General features: G+C 38.9%; 1 protein-coding gene across 22 annotated transcripts in view; it reads left to right on the forward strand.

Moving 5' to 3' along the window:
* Positions 1-21265, forward strand: part of ATP9B (ATPase phospholipid transporting 9B (putative)) — a 287141-nt gene that overhangs the window by 113205 nt on the left and 152671 nt on the right. For 10 of the 22 annotated variants that reach the window (XM_023648016.2, XM_023648017.2, XM_023648021.2 and 7 more), the window contains one exon: positions 13687-13767. The exons of the other annotated variants lie outside the window; for them this stretch is intronic. In XM_023648016.2, coding sequence (XP_023503784.1) covers positions 13687-13767 — 81 coding nt within the window. The remainder of the gene's footprint in view (positions 1-13686; positions 13768-21265) is intronic. 22 annotated transcript variants of the gene reach the window in all.

A 21265-nucleotide genomic window follows, 5' to 3' on the forward strand; every position in this document is an offset into this window, starting at 1 on the left:
TTTATCCCAAATATTATGTTTTTAATCCCTGGAGGTTCCATATGGTTCTCTTAGTTTTGTTATTGTTTGAATACCTTTCTTTTTCTCCTAATGTCCTCATAGTTTCATTTAAATCTTTCAGTAGTTTATACTACTTACTCTTCATCTGTTAATTCCATTATTTCCTGTGTTATTCCTGGGTATGTTTCTATTTTTTGAGTTTTCTTTGTTACAGATCACACTTCTTCTACTTCTTTGCGTGTCTGGTAATGTTTTATCAGATGCTGGATATTGTAAATGTTATATAGTCTTTCTTCTTTCAAAACCTGTTTATCTTTATTTTCTTAGTTCCGCAACTTGCAGATCCACCTGATCTTTCAAGGCTTGTTCTTAAACTTTGTTGGGGTAAGCCTGGAATCCCCATAATGTGATGCTAGTTTAGTCCTACTACAAGGGCCTGATCCTCTGGGATAACTGTGGAAATCCGTGGTCTTTCGAAGGTGCCTCTAACTCTAGCTGGTCAGACTTGATCTCTTCCCCACTCTGTGTCATCTCTGGGCTGGTTCAGGGTCGAGCTCTTGGGTTGTACTGTGCCTGGTCAGACATCACTTTCCCCTGTGCAGGTGCGTGTTAATCAGGAACAGCCTCGGGGAGCATTGTCCAGGTCCCTGTCACTCCAGGTGTGATTTGGCAGTCAGGAACAGACTCGGGGAGCATTGTCCAGGTCCCTGCCACTCCAGGTGCATGTTGGCAGTCAGGAACAGACTCGGGGAGCATTGTCCAGGTCCCTGCCACTCCAGGTGCGATTTGGCAGTCAGGAACAGACTCGGGGAGCATTATGTAGGTCCCTGCCACTCCTTCTCCCCATTGTTCCTTCCAGTGTTCTGCACATGCTAGCTGTCACACTTCCGTGACACTGACCTCTAGCCCTAAATTCAGAAAGACTGCCTTCCTCTGCTCGGCCTTCTCTCTTGCCCTGTGGTATGGAAATCCTTTTATGCAGGAAGCTGGCCTCATAAGGCCTCATATCTGTGTTCTCCTTTCCCAGGGGTTACTGTCCTGCGATTATCCCAGAAGCACTGAGTCCAGTGTCTGAAAACAGCTGTTTCATCTATGTTGTCCATTTTCCCGTGTTTTTGGTGGGAGAGCGAGTCTCATACCAGCCTCAACAACATAGCTTATAGTAGTCATTGGCTAATTTATTTATTTTTATTTTTTTTTTAATTTTTTTGAGGAGGATTAGCCCTGAGCTAACTACTGCCAGTCCTCTTCTTTTTGCTGAGGAATCCTGGCACTGAGCTAACATCGTGCCCATCTTCCTCTACTTTATACGTGGGATGCCTGCCACAACATGGCGTGCCAAGTGGTCTATGTCCACACCCGGGATCTGAACCAGCGAACCCTGGGCCGCTGAGAAGTGGAACGTGTGAACTTAACCACTGCGCCACCGGGCCGGCCCCTCACTGGCTAATTTCTAATGAGAAATATGAGTGCCTTTTGGACTAAGTAAGCTGTATGACATTGCAAATTATAATTTAAAGCATAAATTTTTCTTTTTTTTTTTTTTTAAAGATTTTAGTTTTTCCTTTTTCTCCCCAAAGCCCTGCCGGTACATAGTTGTATATTCTTTGTTGTGGGTCCTTCTAGTTGTGGTATGTGGGATGCTGCCTCAGCGTGGTTTGATGAGCAGTGCCGTGTCCGCGCCCAGGATTCAAACCAACGAAACACTGGGCCGCCTGCAGCGGAGCATGCGAACTTAACCACTCGGCCACGGGGCCAGCCCCTAAAGCATAAAATTTTTAAAAATATAAACCAACGGGTCTTTGTTATTGGAGGATTTACTTGTCATAGGGATGTACCTACCAGGAGTTTTGGACGTTCCTCGGGCCATGCTGCCTCTGCCTGCAGGTGCCTGCGTGCCAGCTGTCCCCTTACCTTGGCTTCCGTTTGTACTTCAGGCCACCCAGCCAGTCTCTTAGGACTCATGCTTTCACAAAAGAGATGGAGATTAAATTTTTTGCTGATTATAGTAGTAATACGTGTATTGAAAATAATATATAAATTGTTAAAAAAATGAAAAACACTCATAATTTGGCCATTTAGCATTGGCTGCCACTCACACTTGGTGTAAACTCTTCCAGACGGTGCACTTCTCTACCCTTACCCTCACCACACACTTGCCCAGCTGGATAATGCGATAGATAGTTTTTTTCCTGTCAGGATATTTAATCAACAGTATGTTTTGGGTCATATTTTTTATATTAGAAAATGTATATCTTTTCAAGTATTTTATTAGCTGCATGGTATTTGACAAGTTATAACTTCTGTAATCAGCCTGAGAGTGGTGAATATGAAATTTAACACTTGTGATGTTTTATAAATAGTGGTGGAGATCAAAAGATAGGCATGTTTCAAGGATTTTGATTCTTTTGCCAGAATGCTCTCCAGAAGACTACAGCAACTTATGCATTTCCTGTGTATTGGTCAATTGACCTGTCAGGCTTCTCCAGTCTGATAACTGAAAAAATTTTATATTTAATTTTTTTGTGATGTTGAAGCTATTTCTTAATCAAGGAAGTGTGTTTCTTGTATTTTTATTTTGTAAGTTTCTGTTCACGTTGTCTGTCCACTTTTGTATGTTTTTAAAGACATCTTTATACAAGCATGCATCAGTTAATGACAGGAATATGTTCTGAGAAGTGTGTTAGGGGATGTTGTCGTTGTGCGAACATCATAGTGTGTGCGTACACAAACCTGGCTGGTGTAGCCTACTTTGCACCTAGCTCTGTGGCGCTGATCTTGTGGGACCACCATCATATGTTCAGCCACTTGTGACTGAAGTGTCGTTATGTGGCATATGACTGTGTATACTTTATCGCTTTTCATTTCCAGTTTTTTCAGTCTTTTCTAAATGTTTTTGTTTATATCTTTTGTCCATATAAAAGTGTAGAATGTTTGTATATTGTGACTACTAGTGCTTTTAAAATGATTACTTATGTAAGATGATAGGGATGCTAATTATTGGTACAATGGCAATCATATTATGATATATAAATGTATCAAATTAACACATTGTACACCTTAAATTTGCACAATGTTGTATGTCAAGTATATTTCAATAACAAAATAAAATGGCTACTGCCTTTTCTTTTATGCTTAGACTATTTCCACTCCATTATTATATTTTGAATGATTACTTTTTAAGTAATTCCTGCTTTGCATATAAAATCTTCAATCCATCTTGCATTTATTTTGAGTGAAGCTGTGAGTGGGAAATCAAACTTAAAATGAAACTTGTTAGCTGTTTGCAGCAGTACCATTTTGTGAGTGGCACACTGGGTTTGCATGCCGTCAGCACTGCCCTCAAATGGCTACGTGGTGCCCAGCTCTCAGCATCAGTTTATGAACATGCCTCTCTCTATACTTTTGCCAAGTATGTGGTGCAGTCCACTCTCCCAGTCTGTTTCTTAACTTCTCGCTGTATAATATCTTTTGCCATATAAATGTTTTAAATTTTATGTAGGTAAGTGTTTATATGTTTTCCTATGTGCTTATGGATTTTGTGTTGTGTCCAGAAGGCTGTTCTCCCACCAATATTCGTTTATCATTTTAACCACTTTCAGTTTGTCAGTAGGTGGTCTAAAGGTGAGCAGCTGGTCATTAGCATTTATAGTCTTATGATTATTAACACATTATTCCCCGCACACAGACCCATAGAGAAGGAAGTTTGATCATGTCACTAACTCTGCGTGGCTAAAAGATTGTTTTAAGAGTGCAGGTCAAGTAGGTTATTTTTAGTACATACTGTTTTCTGGGCCAAATCCTGCCTCCCTCCAGCCGGAGCTTTCTCTGCCTGTCTCCTCCTCCTCACCCTCAGACTTGGTCCTTTTTGTTTGCTTTTCTTGTTATTTTTCATGTAGCAAAATACAGCTGTACTATCGCCTACTACTTAAAACATCTAGTTTATAACTCTCATTCTATTTGTTAAAATGAGTTAGTTTTTATCATGAGACATTGATGTAGCCTGTTGACTTTCTCATGTACTTTGAGCTGGTTACTGGGTTAGTGCTGCTATTTCTCAGTTGCATGTTTCCTCCTTTGTGTCCTTTTTTTTTCCTTTTTCCTTTTTCTGGCATTCCTCTGCCCATAATCTCTCCAGGATTAAAGGTGGAGGTAAAGATCATGAGTCCTAAATGACTGGGAGGATTTCTGCTTGCTGTCATGCTTGGATGGTGACCCCACCCTCCAAGTCTTTCCCTTGGAGCCTCACTTTCAAGAATTCTGGAGTCGCTAGGGTGGACACTTGGAAACAGTTGCACTAAATAATCATTTGTAGTAGATTTAATTTGTTAAGAGTGTTGGAAAAGAAAGGGCAAGGTTAAAATACTATGTTAGAGGGCCAACCCTGGTGGCCTAGTGGTTAAGTTTGGCATGCTCTGCTTTGGTGGCCCGGGTTCAGTTCCTGGGTGCAGACCTACACCACTTGTCTGTCAGTGGCCATGCTGTGGTGGTGGCTCACATACAAAAAAAGGAAGATTAGCAGCAGATGTTAGCCCAGGGCGAATCTTCCTCAGCAACAGAAAATACTATATTTGAATGAATTTGTCTCAAAGAAAAGCCAAACAAGTGAGTGTGTGGTGTACGATTATGTTAATAATAGAATTCTAGGGTAGTGGATCCGCAGTGACAGAGGCTAAGAGTTGGGGGAGGGAGGCCTGCAGACTGGTGCAAAGACACTTTTGGGGGTGATAGAAATGTCCAATATCTTCATTGTGGTGGTGTCATAGGCATATACATGTATTAAAATGCATAAAATTGTACTCTTTAAACATGTGCAATTTATTGCATATAAGTTATATCTTAATAGTTAAAATTCCACTGTTATTATCTGTATCTTTGAGTATTCTCTTTGCCATTATCACAGGAAGTGACATTTTATTATATTCAATATTATAAGGATGTTTTGTTCATTTTTATTAGTGAAATGTGTAAATTTAAAAATATAAAGTTATAGTATACAGTTCATATAATGCTAATTTAAAAATTTTATTGTTGATGCACTTTGACAGATAATGTGATTAAGCATTTGGGTGAAGTAACTGTATGGTAAATAAAAACATTTTAAGTTTTGAAATGACCATAAAACCCGAAAGCAGTATATCCTAGAAAAGAGGAAGTTTAACTGAATTTCTGATTCATCAATCAATTTAAATTTGTAGCTTCATATAATTTGGCGTGTATGTATAATTTTTTTTTTTTATAGAAAAGGAAGTCTAATCTCATTATGAATACAGTCAAGGCCATCTGGTTTTCATTTACTAGCTTACACTGCCCGTAGCTGTCACTCATTTTTGATTTTTCTCTCTCCCTCATGTAATGGACTTGGGGAACGTTTGGTGTCGTTTGCTTTTTGTTGCATCATCGCTTGCGCATTGTGTCCGTGGTGATGCCAAGAATAAACCTGAAGAACTGAGGACACTACCAAGAATACCCTTTCCAATTTTGTTGCGTTCCCTAAAGTGATCAGACAATTAAAATGTCAACAAGCCTTTTAATAATAGCTGTGCTGCAGAGCCTGCAGCAGCAGGTGTGGTTTCTCGTTGCTTCACACTTGTGTAGAAGGCACGCTTTTCAGGCACCATAGATGTTTGGGAAATACATTTCTGGCTTTTGTGATCAGGCAAATTTATTACCAACAATGAAGTCATGGTAATTTTCAATAAATCATGGCTTGCTGATTTATTTCAAAAGACCCATATAGCAGTAAACAATACCATTTACATTTAATTAGCTTTATTGAACGAAAGGCAATTTTATTTGTAATGAACCACATGTTATGATTAAGGATGTATTTTAATGACCTTTAAGTAATGCGAGCAAATGTTGCCCTTGACCTAATAGCAGAGGCTTTCCTACATTATTGAAAACTTCAGAATGATTTTTAAATTATCATGAAAAGCTTCGAATGACATTCTCATTATTGTGCCATTATTCAGTCCTTTGGTGTCTAATACACTAGATGAAACGCATTCCTCTAAATGTTCATGTGCATGTAGAAATGAGGATTGTTGCTAGCTTGTTCTTTATTTCCTTGTATCAAAAGGGAGTCTTGAGAAAGTATATGAATTTCGTTTTTTGAAGATTACTGTGACAGTACAACACTTAAATGAGTGATTCTCGAACTTGCCTTATCCCAGAAATCATTTGGCTGCTTATTAAACATTCTAGTCAAATTTTTATACGTCTAAAATTACTATACACGTAATTTCTCCTTGTGTAAACTAGCTTGACCTAATTAACTTGAAAATAAATTTTTATTAGTTTACATATAGTCTCCGTTGCACTAGCAGACCCACTGTGGTGGGCTCGTGTGTTCACCCTTCGTTCAGTGTAGCATCTCTATTCTCTAGAAACCTGGAAAATAATTTACGTATTTTCCAGGCCTCCTTGAAGGTATGTAAATGAGCTTTTCCAAGTTAAATGAATTCTCAAAGAATTTGCAAGCCAGCCGGGAATGAGGATGAATTACCTTCTGCCCCATTGGCAGTTTTCTGCTGGCAGGTGCCATCCTTAGCTTCAGGGACTTGACTGGCAGTTGCTGTGTAGGCAGTGACCTGTGCACGCTGGAGTCAGAACTCCATTGGTGTATCTTGAACTCAATAGTTGCAACAGTATTTTCCATGGTGGATCATTTTGGTAACATTCTGAGAGTAATTTTTGGAGGTTGAGTTGTGAGACTCATCCCTTCCTAGGATTTTGGAAGAATCTCATTCCATATATTAAATTCTTTTCTACTCTAAGATCTAGGGTGGTTTCTGTATGTCAGATCCTCTACTAATATACCTCAAATCAATATAGAAGTTTTTTTCCCTCCTCAGCATCCCAGAGGTGGGTGGTCCAAGGCTGAGAGGGCAACTCCGAAATCCTTGACAGGTGACTTCCAACTGTGCCCCAAATGTCTGGTCCCTCTGCAGGCCAGCCAGCGGGAGGGGAAGGGCAAGGAGAGTGCTTGCAGCCCAGACATGGCACATCACTTCCCGTCACACTCCATTGCCAAGCGAGCCAACTGGTGAGAGCCAGCTGGAAGGATCGCTGAGGGGTATGTTCTTGGGGGCCCAGATGCCCATCTGAGGCTTGGCGGTTTGTCTTTGAAAGGAGGTGGGAAGAAAGGTGGGAAACAGTCTCTGTCCACCATTTCATCATTTTGTTTTTGAGTTTCTTTGATTTCCTCTCACACTTCTTACTGGACAGTATGCACTAAGCCTTTTCAGTGAGTCCTCGTGGAGGGTTTTACGGCCCTCAGAATGGTGCTCCCTTTGGAATTGCTGCTATGATCACCATTGTTGTTAGAATCACTAATTTCATACTTGTTTTTCAAGAAACTCTAAGCAAATTGAAAATTTCTGTTTTCCTCACTCACCTGGATTAAAGTAGGAAGTAAATGTAAACGTCAAAATAGTAAATATGTCTTTTAGAAATGAAAGAAGCCATATCATTTTTAGACCGTTACTTGTTTTCTGTTAAAGAACATTTTCTTTAAGTGGTAGAGCGTGACATACAACCAACCAGTGGGGCTGCCACTGATGGAGGAGATGTGACAACGAGGAGCCCAGTACACAGCCCTGGAAGCCATGGCTGTCTGGCCTCCCTTTCTGAAAGAATCATTGGGATGCATGCACAGAAGCAACAGGAAAGGGAAAGACCAATTTAAATTGAAAAACTGAGCCTAGATTAATTAGGTGTTCCAGGATCAGAAGAAAATAAATGCAAGTCTCTAATGTATTTTAAGAAATCTGAGAGGATATTGCAATCCAAACAGGAGCTATGAAATAGATCATGTGGAAAGTAAGACCTCTTAGAAAGATACATGGTTGCTGAAATCAAAACAAGAAAATAGGACTGGAAAATGAATTGTTCTCCATCTCAGAACATAGAAATGGTGGTCACCGTTTCTAGCTTGGTCCTCAGTGCTACCTGTAATCATTTTGTTGGTGTGTTTTTAATCGTATGGAGGTAAAACTGGTGTACGGTAAATTTCACATAATTAAGTTGCACACTTCGATACACCTGTGAAAGCATCTCCAGAGACGAGAGCGAAGTACCTGTCACTGCTGCCATGAAGCCCTTTTGTGTGTGTGTGGTCCACTGTGTTCCTCTGGTCGTGGTGTGCTTTCACACTTCTCCACTCTCCCTTAATCCTGATCCACCTGCCCTTCTGTCATCAAATGATTTTTTCTCACAGAGAAGAAAGATTATATCAAATGGAAATTCCTTCAATTTCCCACCAATAAGGGAACAATATTATCCCTACTGGTGCCTGCCCCCTACCTTGCCTATTATTACAACGAAGAATTGTTCCTTCTATCTAAGGACAATTCTTCTATAGCTTTTGCCTAACCCTGAATTTCCGAGACCTCCACTGGTCAATGATTTCCTGCCCTCTCTTTTCCTAATCTCTCCCTCTCTGATAGCCCCTTTCTCTTAGCCCTTAGGCCTTCAGTCTATTCTAGTGTCTAAAGTGTTCCTTCAGTTCCCTCCTCAATTTTAGGTTAATTGAATGTATCTAGAAATTTTATTTATTTATTTATTTAGTTTTGTGAGGAAGACTGGCCCTGAGCTAACGCCTGTTGCCAATCTTCCCCTTTTGCTTGAGGAAGATTGTCCCTGACCTAACATGTGTGCCAGTCTTCTTCTGTTTTGTATGTGGGACACCACCGCAGTGTGGCTTGATGAGTGGTGTGTGTAGGTCCACACCCAGGATCCGAACCTGTGAACCCTGGGCCGCTGAAGCGGAGTGCATGAACTTAAGAACTACACTGCTAGGTTGGCCCCTTAGAATTCTATTTTTATATCTAGCTGTACCTCTTTGCATTCTTGTTAGTAGTTGCTAGAGATTACAATATGTGTTTAACTAAAAGTGTATTGTGAAAAGTTAAAATTGTATCACTTCACATAAATGGTAAGAACCTTCCCATTGAATAGATCCATTTACCCTACCTATCCTTTATGCTAAAAGCGTATTGTGCCTTTTTTGTATGCATGTATTTTTATATGCGTTTATATACTTTTTATATGCATTGTCTACATAATTATAAACGGTTCCAGTATTTTATCTATATTTTAAAGAATTTAAGTGAGAAACAAGATTTTTGTTTTTCTTCTGATATTTACCATTTTTGTTCCTCACTGTTCCTTCCCTAAAGATCTGAGTTCCTACTAGCTATTTCCCTTCAGGCTAAAGAACTTTTGTTAGCGTTTCCTGGGGTATGTCTGCTAGCCGTTAATTCTCATTTTCATTTGTCTGCAAATATCGTTATTTCATCTGTTTTTGTGAATGATATTTTGTGGAGCATTGAATTCTGGGTTGACAGCTTTTTTCCCCCATGCACTTTCAATATACTTTGTTCCACCATCTTCTGCTTCCATTATTTGTACTGAGGGACCAGTGTTATTTGATAGTTGTTCCCTGTATGTAATGTGTCATTTTTCTCTAGGTATTTTTGAGATTTTTCTTTATCTTTGGTGTTTTAGCAATGACTGAAATTTTTTAATTTAACTGTCTGGCTGGGGAGTTTTTGGGCTTCTTGAATCTGTCCATTTGTGGCTGTCAACAAATTTGGCATATTTTTAGTCATTCTTTCTTCAAATAGTTTTTCTTCCCCATTCTGGCTCTGCTCCTTCCAGGAGCCGAGCCACAAGCATGTGGACCTCCTGATGTTCTGTCAGCAGGACTGCGACCACATGTGTTTTCAGAATCTTTTTTTCTGTGTTCTTCAGAATCGTTATCTCTTGACCTGTCTTCAAGCTCCCTGACTCTATTCTGTCATCTCTAATCTACTGTTAAACCCGTCTAATGAATTTATTTCAGATACTATGGTTTCTCAATTCTAGAATTTCTGGGTTTTTTTTCCCTTAAATATATTTTCTTTTTCTGTGCTGTGGTTTCCTCTGTGTTTATTCTTTAGGAAAATATTTTCCTCTAAGTCTTTGAGATGTTATAATAACTGCTTTGAAATTCTCATCTCTTAATTCTGATGTCTGGTCCTGTCAAAATTAGTCTTCATTGATTGAATTCTTTCTTGAATATGGATCTCTTGTTTTTTTTCTTCGTATGTGTAGAAATTTGGATTGTATCTGCAACATTGTTAATGGTACATTGTAGAGACTGGATTCTGTTCTGTTCTTCTGAAGAGGATTGGTGTTTTGTTTGGCTTTAAGTGGTAGTTAACTTGGCTAAAGTCAAACTCTGAACTCCGTCTTTCCTGCAGGGGGCTGCTGCTGAGGTCTTCGTTCAGGTCTTTCAGCTGAGCTGGAATTTGAATTTCAGACACTGGTAGAAGCTCACAGAGACAGCAGAGGAGTTTCTTCCAGCAGGAGGGGAGAGCATGCCAACTGTTCTGAGAAGCAGAGATGAGCTTGCCCTCCTTTCTCTACTCTGGCAGTGTCAGTGTCAGGGCTTGTTTCTTCTCTGCTGCTACAGTCCTTGTGCACCATGCAGCAATCCTAACTCTGCTTTTCAGTCATCCCCTCCTCTTTCCCAGACCTTTCATCTGGAAGGGTCTTATGCAAGAAACATGAAGCATTTTTTACAGAAAAATATTTTTAAGCAACTTAACCAGCAAGAGACATCATGTTTAGGAATTGGTCAAGAAGAAATCCAAATCTTCAAATCTTTTCAAAATGGCTTTATATAACCCACCACCCATTTTTGTCCTGAAAATTAGAGTCTCGGGAGTGTCCCAAAACAGATCATTCCCTTCCTGGGACAACAGCACTTAGTAATCAAAGCCTTATTAAGGCATGCACAAGGGAGGAAGGTGAGGGAAGTGGGATCAGGCTCGTGGTCCACTGCTGCCAACTGCAGCTGATCTGGAATGCCAACCACCAAATTAACAACCGTGAGGCGCCCCCGAGACAGACAGGGCAGTGAGGTGCTCACTGTCCTTGTCATGGGCTTCCTTCCCACTTGCAGCTGGGGACAGGGGTCACTGCTTGGGACCAGTAGCAGTTCGATTTCAGGTGGCCCATCCGAGCATGAGCTCTTGCTTGCAGGCAGCTCATGTGACCCAGACAGCCCAGGCAGCGTCCAGGATGTTTTCATGGTTTACATCCCTCCTAGAGGTCCCAGTTCTGCACAGCTCCCAGGCCTGAGGTGTGTCCGTGAGCCTGTTCCTGCACTCAGCTTGGCACTGCTTGTGCTGCTGCCAGAACAGCCCTGGCAATGTCGGGTCCAAGTTAGAGTTGGGCAGGTGTTTGGGATCTGTGAGTCCAGGGTTCCAAACGATGAGACTTCTAGGCTGCACCATGAGAACACGAGAGCTCAGCCTCAGATGTGGCATCCGCTCCAAGGAGAGTTCCAGAGCAGAGTCTGGACGGGAGCACAAGTCATGTGTGTGGAAGGACGTTGGGAGTGTCGAGAGGTTGGCACCTGCTCTCTCACGACAGATCAGGAAGCTCACCGTGTTCAGTTCACTGAGTTAATGATGGGTGACAACCTTCTGAAATCTCAGTTGTACATTATCGTCTGTCAGTTGTGTCGTAGGTGCACTCCTTCACCCTTTCTGTGAAATCTCAGTTGTACATTATCGTCTGTCAGTCGTGTCGTAGGTGCACCCTTCACCTTTCTTGCCCACCCCCACCCCCCCTTTCCCCTGGTAGCCACTAATCTGTTCTCTTTGTCCACAGGTTTAAATTCCTCATGTGAGTGGAGTCATACAGAGATTGTCCTTCTCTATCTGGCTTATTTCACTTAATGTAATTCCCTCAAGGTCCATCCATGTTGTTGCAAATGGGACGATTTTGTTCTTTTTTATGGCTGAGTAGTATTCCATTGTGTATATATACCACATCTTTTTTATCCAATCATCTGTTGATGGGCACTTAGGTTGCCTCCACGTCTTGGCTATTGTAAATAATGCTGCAGTGAACTTTGGGGTGCATGGGACTTTTGGAATTGCTGACTTCAAGTTCTGTGGATAGATACCCAGTAGTGGGATAGCTGGATCGTATGGTAGAGAGTCCTATTTTTGGGTGGTTATTCTTTTCTTTTCATCAATTTTATTAGCACTCACTAGATTGTTGTATCAAACCTGCGTTCATATTAGTGAATTTCCTTTAAATTTGGAAGTTTCTTTTTGACTCTCCAACTGAGCATTTTTCAGTTATGTTCAGGTCTATGTGGCACCTCTTGTTAACTCTTATGGTGCTATGAGATGGAAGAGAAATCCCAGTCTTCCTTCAGAGGACAGCTGAGAAGCTAGAAATAGAGGCCATGTGAAGGCAGGGTGCTTCCTGATGCAGAGTCCTGTGCAGGAGTGTAGAGACAAATACAGGCCATGGGTCTTTAATTCTTCATTTATTTGGACTAATGTCATTATTATCTCATTTAAATTTCAGGCCTGTAGTAAAGACAGATTTTTTTAAAACTTTTGTATTGTTTTTATTTGTCTGCTTTCTGATTTCAAATTAAGAGAATTTTTTTAAAAAACGACTGAAATATCAAGAATTAAAAGACTTTTAAAACCTTACCCTAAAAAGCTCAAGGATACGTAATCTCCATTTGTGGATATAATATACTCAGTATTATTTGGGTCCACATGCATCAATTTGAAAAGTACACTAGCATATTTGGGTTATAACAAACTTAATTGGTTACTTTACATCCACATTATCCTTGACATACTCACTGTATGATTTCAGGTATGCTTCATACTGTATGCTTTGGGGTTTAGTTTTATAATGTCAAGTGTAAGCTGGTCAGTTTAGTAAGAATGGGTTTACCACACAGAAGATTGGCAAAGTCACACTTCCCTGGGCTGTCTAGTGAATAGCCCAATGAAAATCTCATGTGCGATATGGTTTTTATTATAAATATATCTTTGCTTAATTTAACTCCTTTAATATTAATAAAATTACATAGGGTTTTGAAAGCTAATCTTTCTGGATCAACAAACATACTTTTATAATTATCTTAAAATAAGGTGCTTAAGATCTCATCTCCGGAGACTTAATTGTTTAAACTTTTACATGTTGCCAATAAGTGGAGTAACATGAAGCATATATCTTTTCTGCTTCAAAACTAATTCTGTGAAGGTAGCTATGATGTGTGAATAGTCAAAACCTTCCCCTACAGTTTTATAAATACAGGTCGTGGGAATATGGTTCACGCACAAGGGAGAAATGCAGTGTCTTCATGGCTTTAAGGAAGGCGATTGTTAGCTTATAGTGAATGCAGTAGCTGCTGTAAACACATCTGTAAAAGCATGTGCAAATAGATCTAGGAATTTACTAAATTGTTTTATAAAACTTATGTGGAATTGTGGTGATTACTTAAACCCCACTGAATACTATGATACCTGTATAACTTCTAAAGCTCATTCACAGCCTCCACCTTGAAAACTGGAATCGTGCAGCAGCCCCAGGCCATCTGTATATTACAATTGTCTCCTAGTACTGTTGACACACACCTGTCATTAGGCAGCAGCAGTCTGTTAGAATTAAGGGAAATCGCCACACCTCTGTTGAGCTTAAAAATCGTCTCTTTTAGTTATCTCCCATTCTAATTCATAGTGTTGGCACGCAGAATATAAGAAAATCAAGCATGACTTTTGGTAAATAATATATGAAAAATACTAGTTGGTAATTGAAAATTTTTCAAGTAATTTTGTTTAATTATAATGTAATTAATTTAGATATTCTGTATTCCAGGACCTTTTTTCTATAAATGCTTACGTTTATGCTCAGAAACCACAATTGGATATTCATAGTTTTGAAGGCACATTTACCAGGGTAAGTTAAATATTTTGTTAAATGCAAATATATTAATTGTGTACGTATTTAAAAATAGCAAACCTTTGTTTTGAAAGAATAATTAAGTCAAGAATAAATTCAAACAGTTTTGAACTAAATAGGGAAAACCTAGAGAGTGTTTCAGGTTCTTAAATTTCCCTATATCAAATATCTCTCTGGGATGCATTCAGTGTAGTTCTATTTTTCAGCATATTTACTCTTGATAAGAGCCTTCTTGCTTAAAATATTATGAGTCAGTAACATGAAGCAATTTAGTTATTTCACTTTGACTTTGGATAATAGTTAATATGCTATGATATCCACATCATTTCTTGATTTTTCTTAACTGGTTGAATGGATGTATATGTGTGTGTGTTCATTTCCTTATATGCATATGTATGTTTCATTCTACATTCTTTTCATTATTATAGTGTTTTTGTATAGCTTGAGGCCCCTCTCCGCCTGACTATTTAATAGAGTTTGGAGGACTCAACTTTTGGATTTATACTGATATTATAAATGCTTTATAATACTTGAGAGACTTTAATATATGACTATAGTTTATATTTAATTGCTGCAATTATTTTTAAATTATTTTCATTTTTATTATTAAATTTTTATTAGTTAATTATTTTTTAAGATTTCTGTTGGTACAGTAAGCTTTGTTTCACTCTTGGTTGTCCACAAAGATTGGCAAACAAGTTGAGAAAGGACTTACTAAGGGTATCTTATGTACCAGATAGTGTGCAAACTATGGGAATGCAAAACTGAGGATGCCTGTGGAGGAGCTGGACATCACTGTGTAGCTTTGTCTCTGTGAGGGCTGCAGTAAAAGCATGTTCAAGACGTTCGTGAACACACAGAGGAGGACATCCTGGTGATAAGCGCTTTGCAATGAGTTCTGAAGAAAATTAAGATCTTTTTGTGTTTTTGCAAAAGTCTTTATAAAAAAATCATGTTCTTCTTAAATACAATTTAGCATATGTGAGAAAAAGTCTTACAAAAAGGTACCCTTAGTACAATAAATTAAAAGAGTTATTAACTTAACCACTATTAATGATTTGGAATATTTCTTGCTTTCTACCTTTTGGTTTCATAGATTTATACTGCTTACCACTTGCTACAAGCTGGAAATGTTTGCTAGACAATGTGTGGAAGCACATTGAAGTCCGAGAAGGAGAGCAAGCGAGAAGTATGGCTGAAAACACCAAGGGTGCAAAGTGCAGTTCACATGGAGAGTGTGCAAGTGAGTCTGCGACTGAGTGTGCAGCTGACTGTGCATGATAGAGTATATGCAGCTGAGTGTGCGACCGCGTGTGTCTGTGTGCAGCTGAGTGTGTGCGGCTGAGTGTGCGTGATAGAGTATATGCAGCTGATTGTGTGGCTGCGTGTGTCTGTGTGCAGCTGAGTATGTGCGGCAGAGTGTGCGTGATAGAGTAAATGCAGCTGAGTGTGTGACCATGTGTGTCTGTGTGCAGCTGAGTATGTGCGGCTGAGTGTGCGTGATAGAGTATATGCAGCTGAGTGTGTGGCCGCATGTGTCTGTGTGCAGCTGAGTATGTGCGGCTGAGTGTGTGACTGCGTGTGTCTGTGTGCAGCTGAGTATGTGCAGCTGAGTGTGTGGGTATGCACGACCGAGGGTGTGACTTATGTGACTGAGTGTGTGCATCTGAGCTTGTGTGACTCTGTGTGCGACTGAATGTGTGACTGATTGCGTGTAAGAGTATGCAGGTGTGGCAGGAGGGAGGATTGGGAAGAGTAGCCAGTCTCAATCCTAAAGGTCTTGTCAAAAGAAGGAGGAAGCCATTTAAGGATTTTCAGCTTAAATGTCAAGTTATAATATTGGTGTTTGTAAAAGACTCCTCTAGACTTCCTGGTTCCCTTAGGATAATGGCCTCTGTACCCCCAGCCTCCCCACACCATACAGACCAGCTATGAGAGTAGATAGGATCACCTGTATGTAGCTCATGCACACAGCAAAAATGTGAAAAAGAAAATACTGCAAACTTTAATTTACTCTCAGTGGGGAAAGACATCCAAAATGGCACGGTCAGCTCCAGAGCCAGGATAGCACAGAAGAAAAGAATTTGTCCTAGGATCTTGAGTTCTTGAAGACATTTTAGTTAATTTAAGATACATTCACTTTGTATGAATTGTTGCAAGTTCTTAATAAGTGTAATTCAAATAAACGGCCTTTCATTGTCTTCATTTGATGTTTTTAACAAGATTTTGTTTTACTCATTTTAAATATATTAATCTGGACTTCTGGATTATTTAAGATGAAAAATCTTTATTTTTGTCTGCATTGTTCAAAAAGGAGAAAAGAAAAACCATGCTAAATAACTAGTTTTGTAACTAGACAATGGAATTCAGTTTAATTACTGACATTATCAACCGAACATTTTAAAAAATGGTATCTGCTTGTATTCCTTTTTATAGTATAATATACAAAGGAGAAAATATGTGTTTCTTTTGTATCAGCCCAAATACTTAAATAAGAATCAGAGCAAATTAATTCAAGTGTCTGATGGCAGTAGACGTGTTGTGTATTTTGTTGCCTGCACAGAGTCTGATGCTATCAATGTGCACATTGTGAATGACACCTGCTTCCACTAACCTCGGAACAACGGTGGAGTAACTAAACCTCTGACTGTTTGACATTTTATGCTATATAAATTTTTCATATTGTTATTGATATCATTAATTTCACTGATTATTCAAGATTTAGCTATTCTCTCTGAAGTTTGGGGTTTAAAGCTGTAGTCAGTTTTGAAATATTAGCAGTGTTCGTAGTACTTCAATATCATAATCCAATTTAATCTTTTTTATAATGCATTTTTTGATGTAATTTCTTTTGCAAACCATAGCACACTTATTGTTGTTCGTGTCTTTTCCAGCCAAAATACTCCCCTTTAAAAAAGCAAATCTCTACTGTTTGTTAGGTAGGGTACACTACTGAGAAAACAGCTTGAAATTGTAACATTTTACATTCTCCCATCCCAAAGCAAATTTTATCTTTTCAAACTATATAACATGAAGGAGAGGGATACCCAAAGAGAAAGTTATTTAGCAATAATTTCTTTCTTGCCTTCCCAATCTTTATTCTGTACTATATGAAACTGGTAAAGAACTATCTTTTACAATAGTTTTCTCAATGTTTGAAAAATTTTTAGTGTTTAAAGTCCATCATTGTTATTACAGAATTGCAAGACAACTGCATAGGTATTGTGTGTTCGTCAGCACATAATTGTGTTAGAAATAGACAAAAAGCATTCAGGTCATTAAATAGTTGTAGAAAAGTAATGGGAGAACCAACTTAAATTTCTAAAACTAAATTGTATAGAACCTTTTATTTGCAGTTCAGGAAGCCTTATAAAATTTTTTTCCTGAGGAAGATTAGCCCTCATCTAACATCTGTCCCAGTCTTCCTCTAATTTATATATGGGTTGCCCTGGGATCTGAGCGCTGCTAGGTCTATGCCCGGGATATGAACCCACAAACCGGGGCCACCAAAGCAAACCATGTCAAACTTAACTACTACTCCACAGGGCTGGCCCCTTTTGTAAGATTTTTATTTTTGTCATTTATTTATTTACTTTTGAGGAAGATTAGCCCTGAGCTAACATCTGCCACCAATCTGCCTCTTTTTGCTGAGGAAGACTGGCCCTGAGCTAACATCCATGCCCATCTTCCTCTATTTTTTAACTGTGGGACGCCTGCCACAGCATGGCCTGATATGCAGAGTGTAGGTCTGCACCTGGATCTGAACTCGTGCACCCCAGGCCTCTGAAGAAGAATGTGCGAACTTAACTGCTGTGCCATCTGGCCAGCCCCTTTTTTTTTTTGTCATTTTTTTCATTTTTGTTAAATTAAGGTTATGAAAGTTAACATCCTTGTGAAATTACAGTTGTACATCATTATTAGTCATGTTGTAGGTACACCACTTCACCCCTAGTGCCCTCCCCCCACCCCCCTTTCCCCTGGCAACCACCGATCAGTTCTCTTTGTCCATATGTTAACTACTACCTATGAGTGGAGTCATACAGAGTTCGTCTTTCTCTGTCTGGCTTACTTCACTCAACATAATACCCTCAAGGTCCATCCATGTTGTTGTGAATGGGACGCCTTTTCGTTTTTTATGGCTGAGTAGTATTCCATTGTATATATATACCACATCTTCTTTATCCAATCATCAGTTGCTGGGCACTTAGGTTGGTTCCATGACTTGTCTATTGTGAATAATGCTGCGATGAACATAGGGGTGCATGGGACTTTTGGAATTGCTGATTTCAGGTTCTTAGGATAGATACCCAGTAGTGGGATGGCTGGGTCACAAGGTATTTCTATTCTTAACTTTTTGAGGAATCTCCATACTGTTTTCCATAGTGGCTGCACCAGTTTGCATTCCCACCAACAGTGTATGAGGGTTCCCTTTTCTCCACAGCCTCTCCAACATTTGTCATTCTTGGTTTTGGATATTTTTGCCATTCTAACAGGTGTAAGGTGATATCTTAGTGTAGTTTTGATTTGCATTTCCCTGATGATTAGTGATGATGAGCATCTTTTCATGTGTCTATTGGCCATCCGTATATCTTCTTTGGAGAAATGTCTGTTCATGTCCCCTGCCCATTTGGTAATTGGGTTGTTTGATTTTTTATTGTTGAGTTGTGTGTGTTCTTTGTATATTATGCAGATTAACCCTTTGTCGGATAAATAACTTGTGAATATTTTTTCCCCATTAGTGGGCTATTTTTTTGTTTCAATCCTGTTTTCCCCTGCCTTGAAGAAGCTCTTTAGTCTGATGAAGTCCCATGTGTTTATTCTTTCTATTGTTTCCCTCATGTGAGGGGTTATGGTGTCTGAGAAGATTCTTTTGAAGCTGATGTCAAAAGAGTGTACTGCCGATATTCTCTTCTAGAAGACTTATTGTTTCAGGCCTAATCTTTAGGTCTTTGATCCATTTTGAGTTTATTTTAGTAAATGGTGAAAAAGAATGGTTGATTTTCATTCTTTTATATGTGGCTGTCCAGTTTTCCCAGCACCATTTGTTGAAGAGACTTTCTTTCCTCCATTGTAGGCCCTCAGCTCCTTTGTCAAAGATTAGCTGTCCATAGATGTGTGGTTTTATTTCTGGGCTTTCAATTCTGTTCCATTAGTCTGTGCATCTGTTTTTGTACCAGTACCATGCTGTTTTGATTACTGTAGCTTTGTAGTATGTTTTGAAGTCAGGGATTGTGATGCCTCCAGCTTTGTTTTTATTTCTCACAATTGCTTTCGCAATTCAGGGTCTTTTGTTGCCCCATATGAATTTTAGGATTCTTTGTTCAATTTCTGTAAAGAATGTCATTGGAATTCTGATTGGGATAGCATTGAATCTGTAGATTGCTTTAGGTAGTATGGACATTTTAAGTATGTTTATTCTTCCAATCCATGTGCATGGAATGTCTTTCCATCTCTTTACGTCGTTGTCGATTTCTTTCAAGAAGGTCTTGTAGTTTTCGTTGTATAGAGCTTTCACTTCCTTGGTTAAATTTATCCCAAGGTATTTTATTCTTTCTGTTGCGATTGTGAATGGGATTGAGTTTTTGAGATCTTTTTCTGTTAGTTCATTGTTAGCATATAGAAATGCTACTGATTTATGTATGTTGATTTTATACCCTGCAACTTTGCTGTAGTTGTTGATTGTTTCTAATAGTTTTTTTATGGATTCTTTGGGGTTTTCTATATATAAGATCATGTTGTCTGCAAACAGCGAGAGTTTTACTTCTTCGTTGCCTATTTGGATTCCTTTTATTTCTTTTTCCTGTCAAATTGCTCTGGCCAAAACCTCCAGTACTATGTGGAATAAGAGTGGTGAAAGTGGGCACCCTTGTCTTGTTCCTGTTCTGAGAGGGATGGGTTTCAGTTTTTGTCCGTTGAGTATGATGTTGCCTGTGGCTTTGTCATATATGGCCTTTATTATGTTAAGGTACTTTCCTTCTATACCTATTTTATTGAGGGTTTTTATCATAAATGGATGTTGGATCTTGTCGAATGCTTTCTCTGCATCTATTGAGATGGTCATGTGATTTTTGTTTCTCGTTTTGTTAATGTAGTGAATCACATTGATTGACTTGCGGGTGTTGAACCATCCCTGTGTCCCTGGTATAAATCCTACTTGATCATGGTGTTTAATCTTTTTGATATATTTCTGTATTCGGTTTGCAAAAATTTTGTTGAGGGTTTTTGCATCTGTGTTCATCAGTGATATTGGCCTGTAGTTTTCCTTCTTTGTGTTGTCCTTGTCAGGTTTTGGGATCAGGGTGATGTTGGCTTCATAGAATGTATTAGGGAGTGCTCCATCTTCCTCTATTTTCTGGAATAGTTTGAGAAGGATACCTATTAAATCTTCTTTGAATGTTTGGTAGAATTCTCCAGAGAAGCCGTCTGGTCCTGGACTCTTATTTTTGGGGAAGTTTTTGATTACTGTTTCTATTTCTTTACTTGTGATTGCTCTATTCAGATTCTCTGTTTCTTCCTGATTCAGTTTGGGTAGGTTGTATGAGTCTAGGAATTTATCTATTTCCTCTAGGTTGTTCAGTTTGTTGGCACATAGTTTTTCATAGTATTCTCTTATGATCCTTTGTATTTCTTTGGTATCTGTTGTGATTTCTCCTCTCTCGTTTCTAATTTTATTTATTTGAGACTTCTCTCTCTTTTTGTTAGTGAGTCTGGCTAAGGGTTTGTCAATTTTGTTAATTTTTCTGAAGAACCAACTCTTTGTTTCATTGATCCTTTCTACTGTCTTTTTTGATTCAATATCATTTATTTCTGCTCTAATTTTTATTATTTCCCTCCTTCTACTGACTTTGGGCTTTGTTTGTTCTTCTTTTTCTAATTCCGTTAGGTGTCATTTGAGGTGGTTTATGTAAGATTTTTCTTGCTTATTGAGGTGAGCCTGTATTGCAATGAATTTCCCTCTTAGGACTGCCTTTGCTGCATCCCACATCATTTGGTGCGGTGTGTTTTCATTTTCATTTGTCTCCAGATAATGTTTGATTTCTTCTTTAATTTCTTCAATAATCCATTGTTTGTTCAGTAGTATGTTGTTCAGTCTCCACATTTTTGGCCCTTTCCCAGCTTTATTCTTGTAGTTGATTTCTAGTTTCATAGCATTGTGATCAGAAAAGATGCTTGATATTATTTCAACCCTCTTGAACTTATTGATGCTTGCTTTGTTTCCCAAGATATGGTCTATCCTTGAGAATGTTCCATGCGTGCTTGAGAAGAATGTGTAACCTGCTGTTTTTGGATGAAGTGTCCTATATATATCTATTAGGTCCATCTGATCTAATTTTTCATTTAATTCTATAATTTCCTTGTTGATTTTCTGTCTGGATGATCTGTCCATTGGTGTTAATGGGGTGTTGAGGTCCCCGACTATTATTGTATTGCTGTTGATGTCTCCTTTTAGTTTTGTTAATAGTTTCTTTACGAGTTTTGGTGCTCCTGTGTTAGG

Source organism: Equus caballus, chromosome 8, assembly GCF_041296265.1.
Source record: "Equus caballus isolate H_3958 breed thoroughbred chromosome 8, TB-T2T, whole genome shotgun sequence".
Classification (NCBI taxonomy): domain Eukaryota; kingdom Metazoa; phylum Chordata; class Mammalia; order Perissodactyla; family Equidae; genus Equus; species Equus caballus.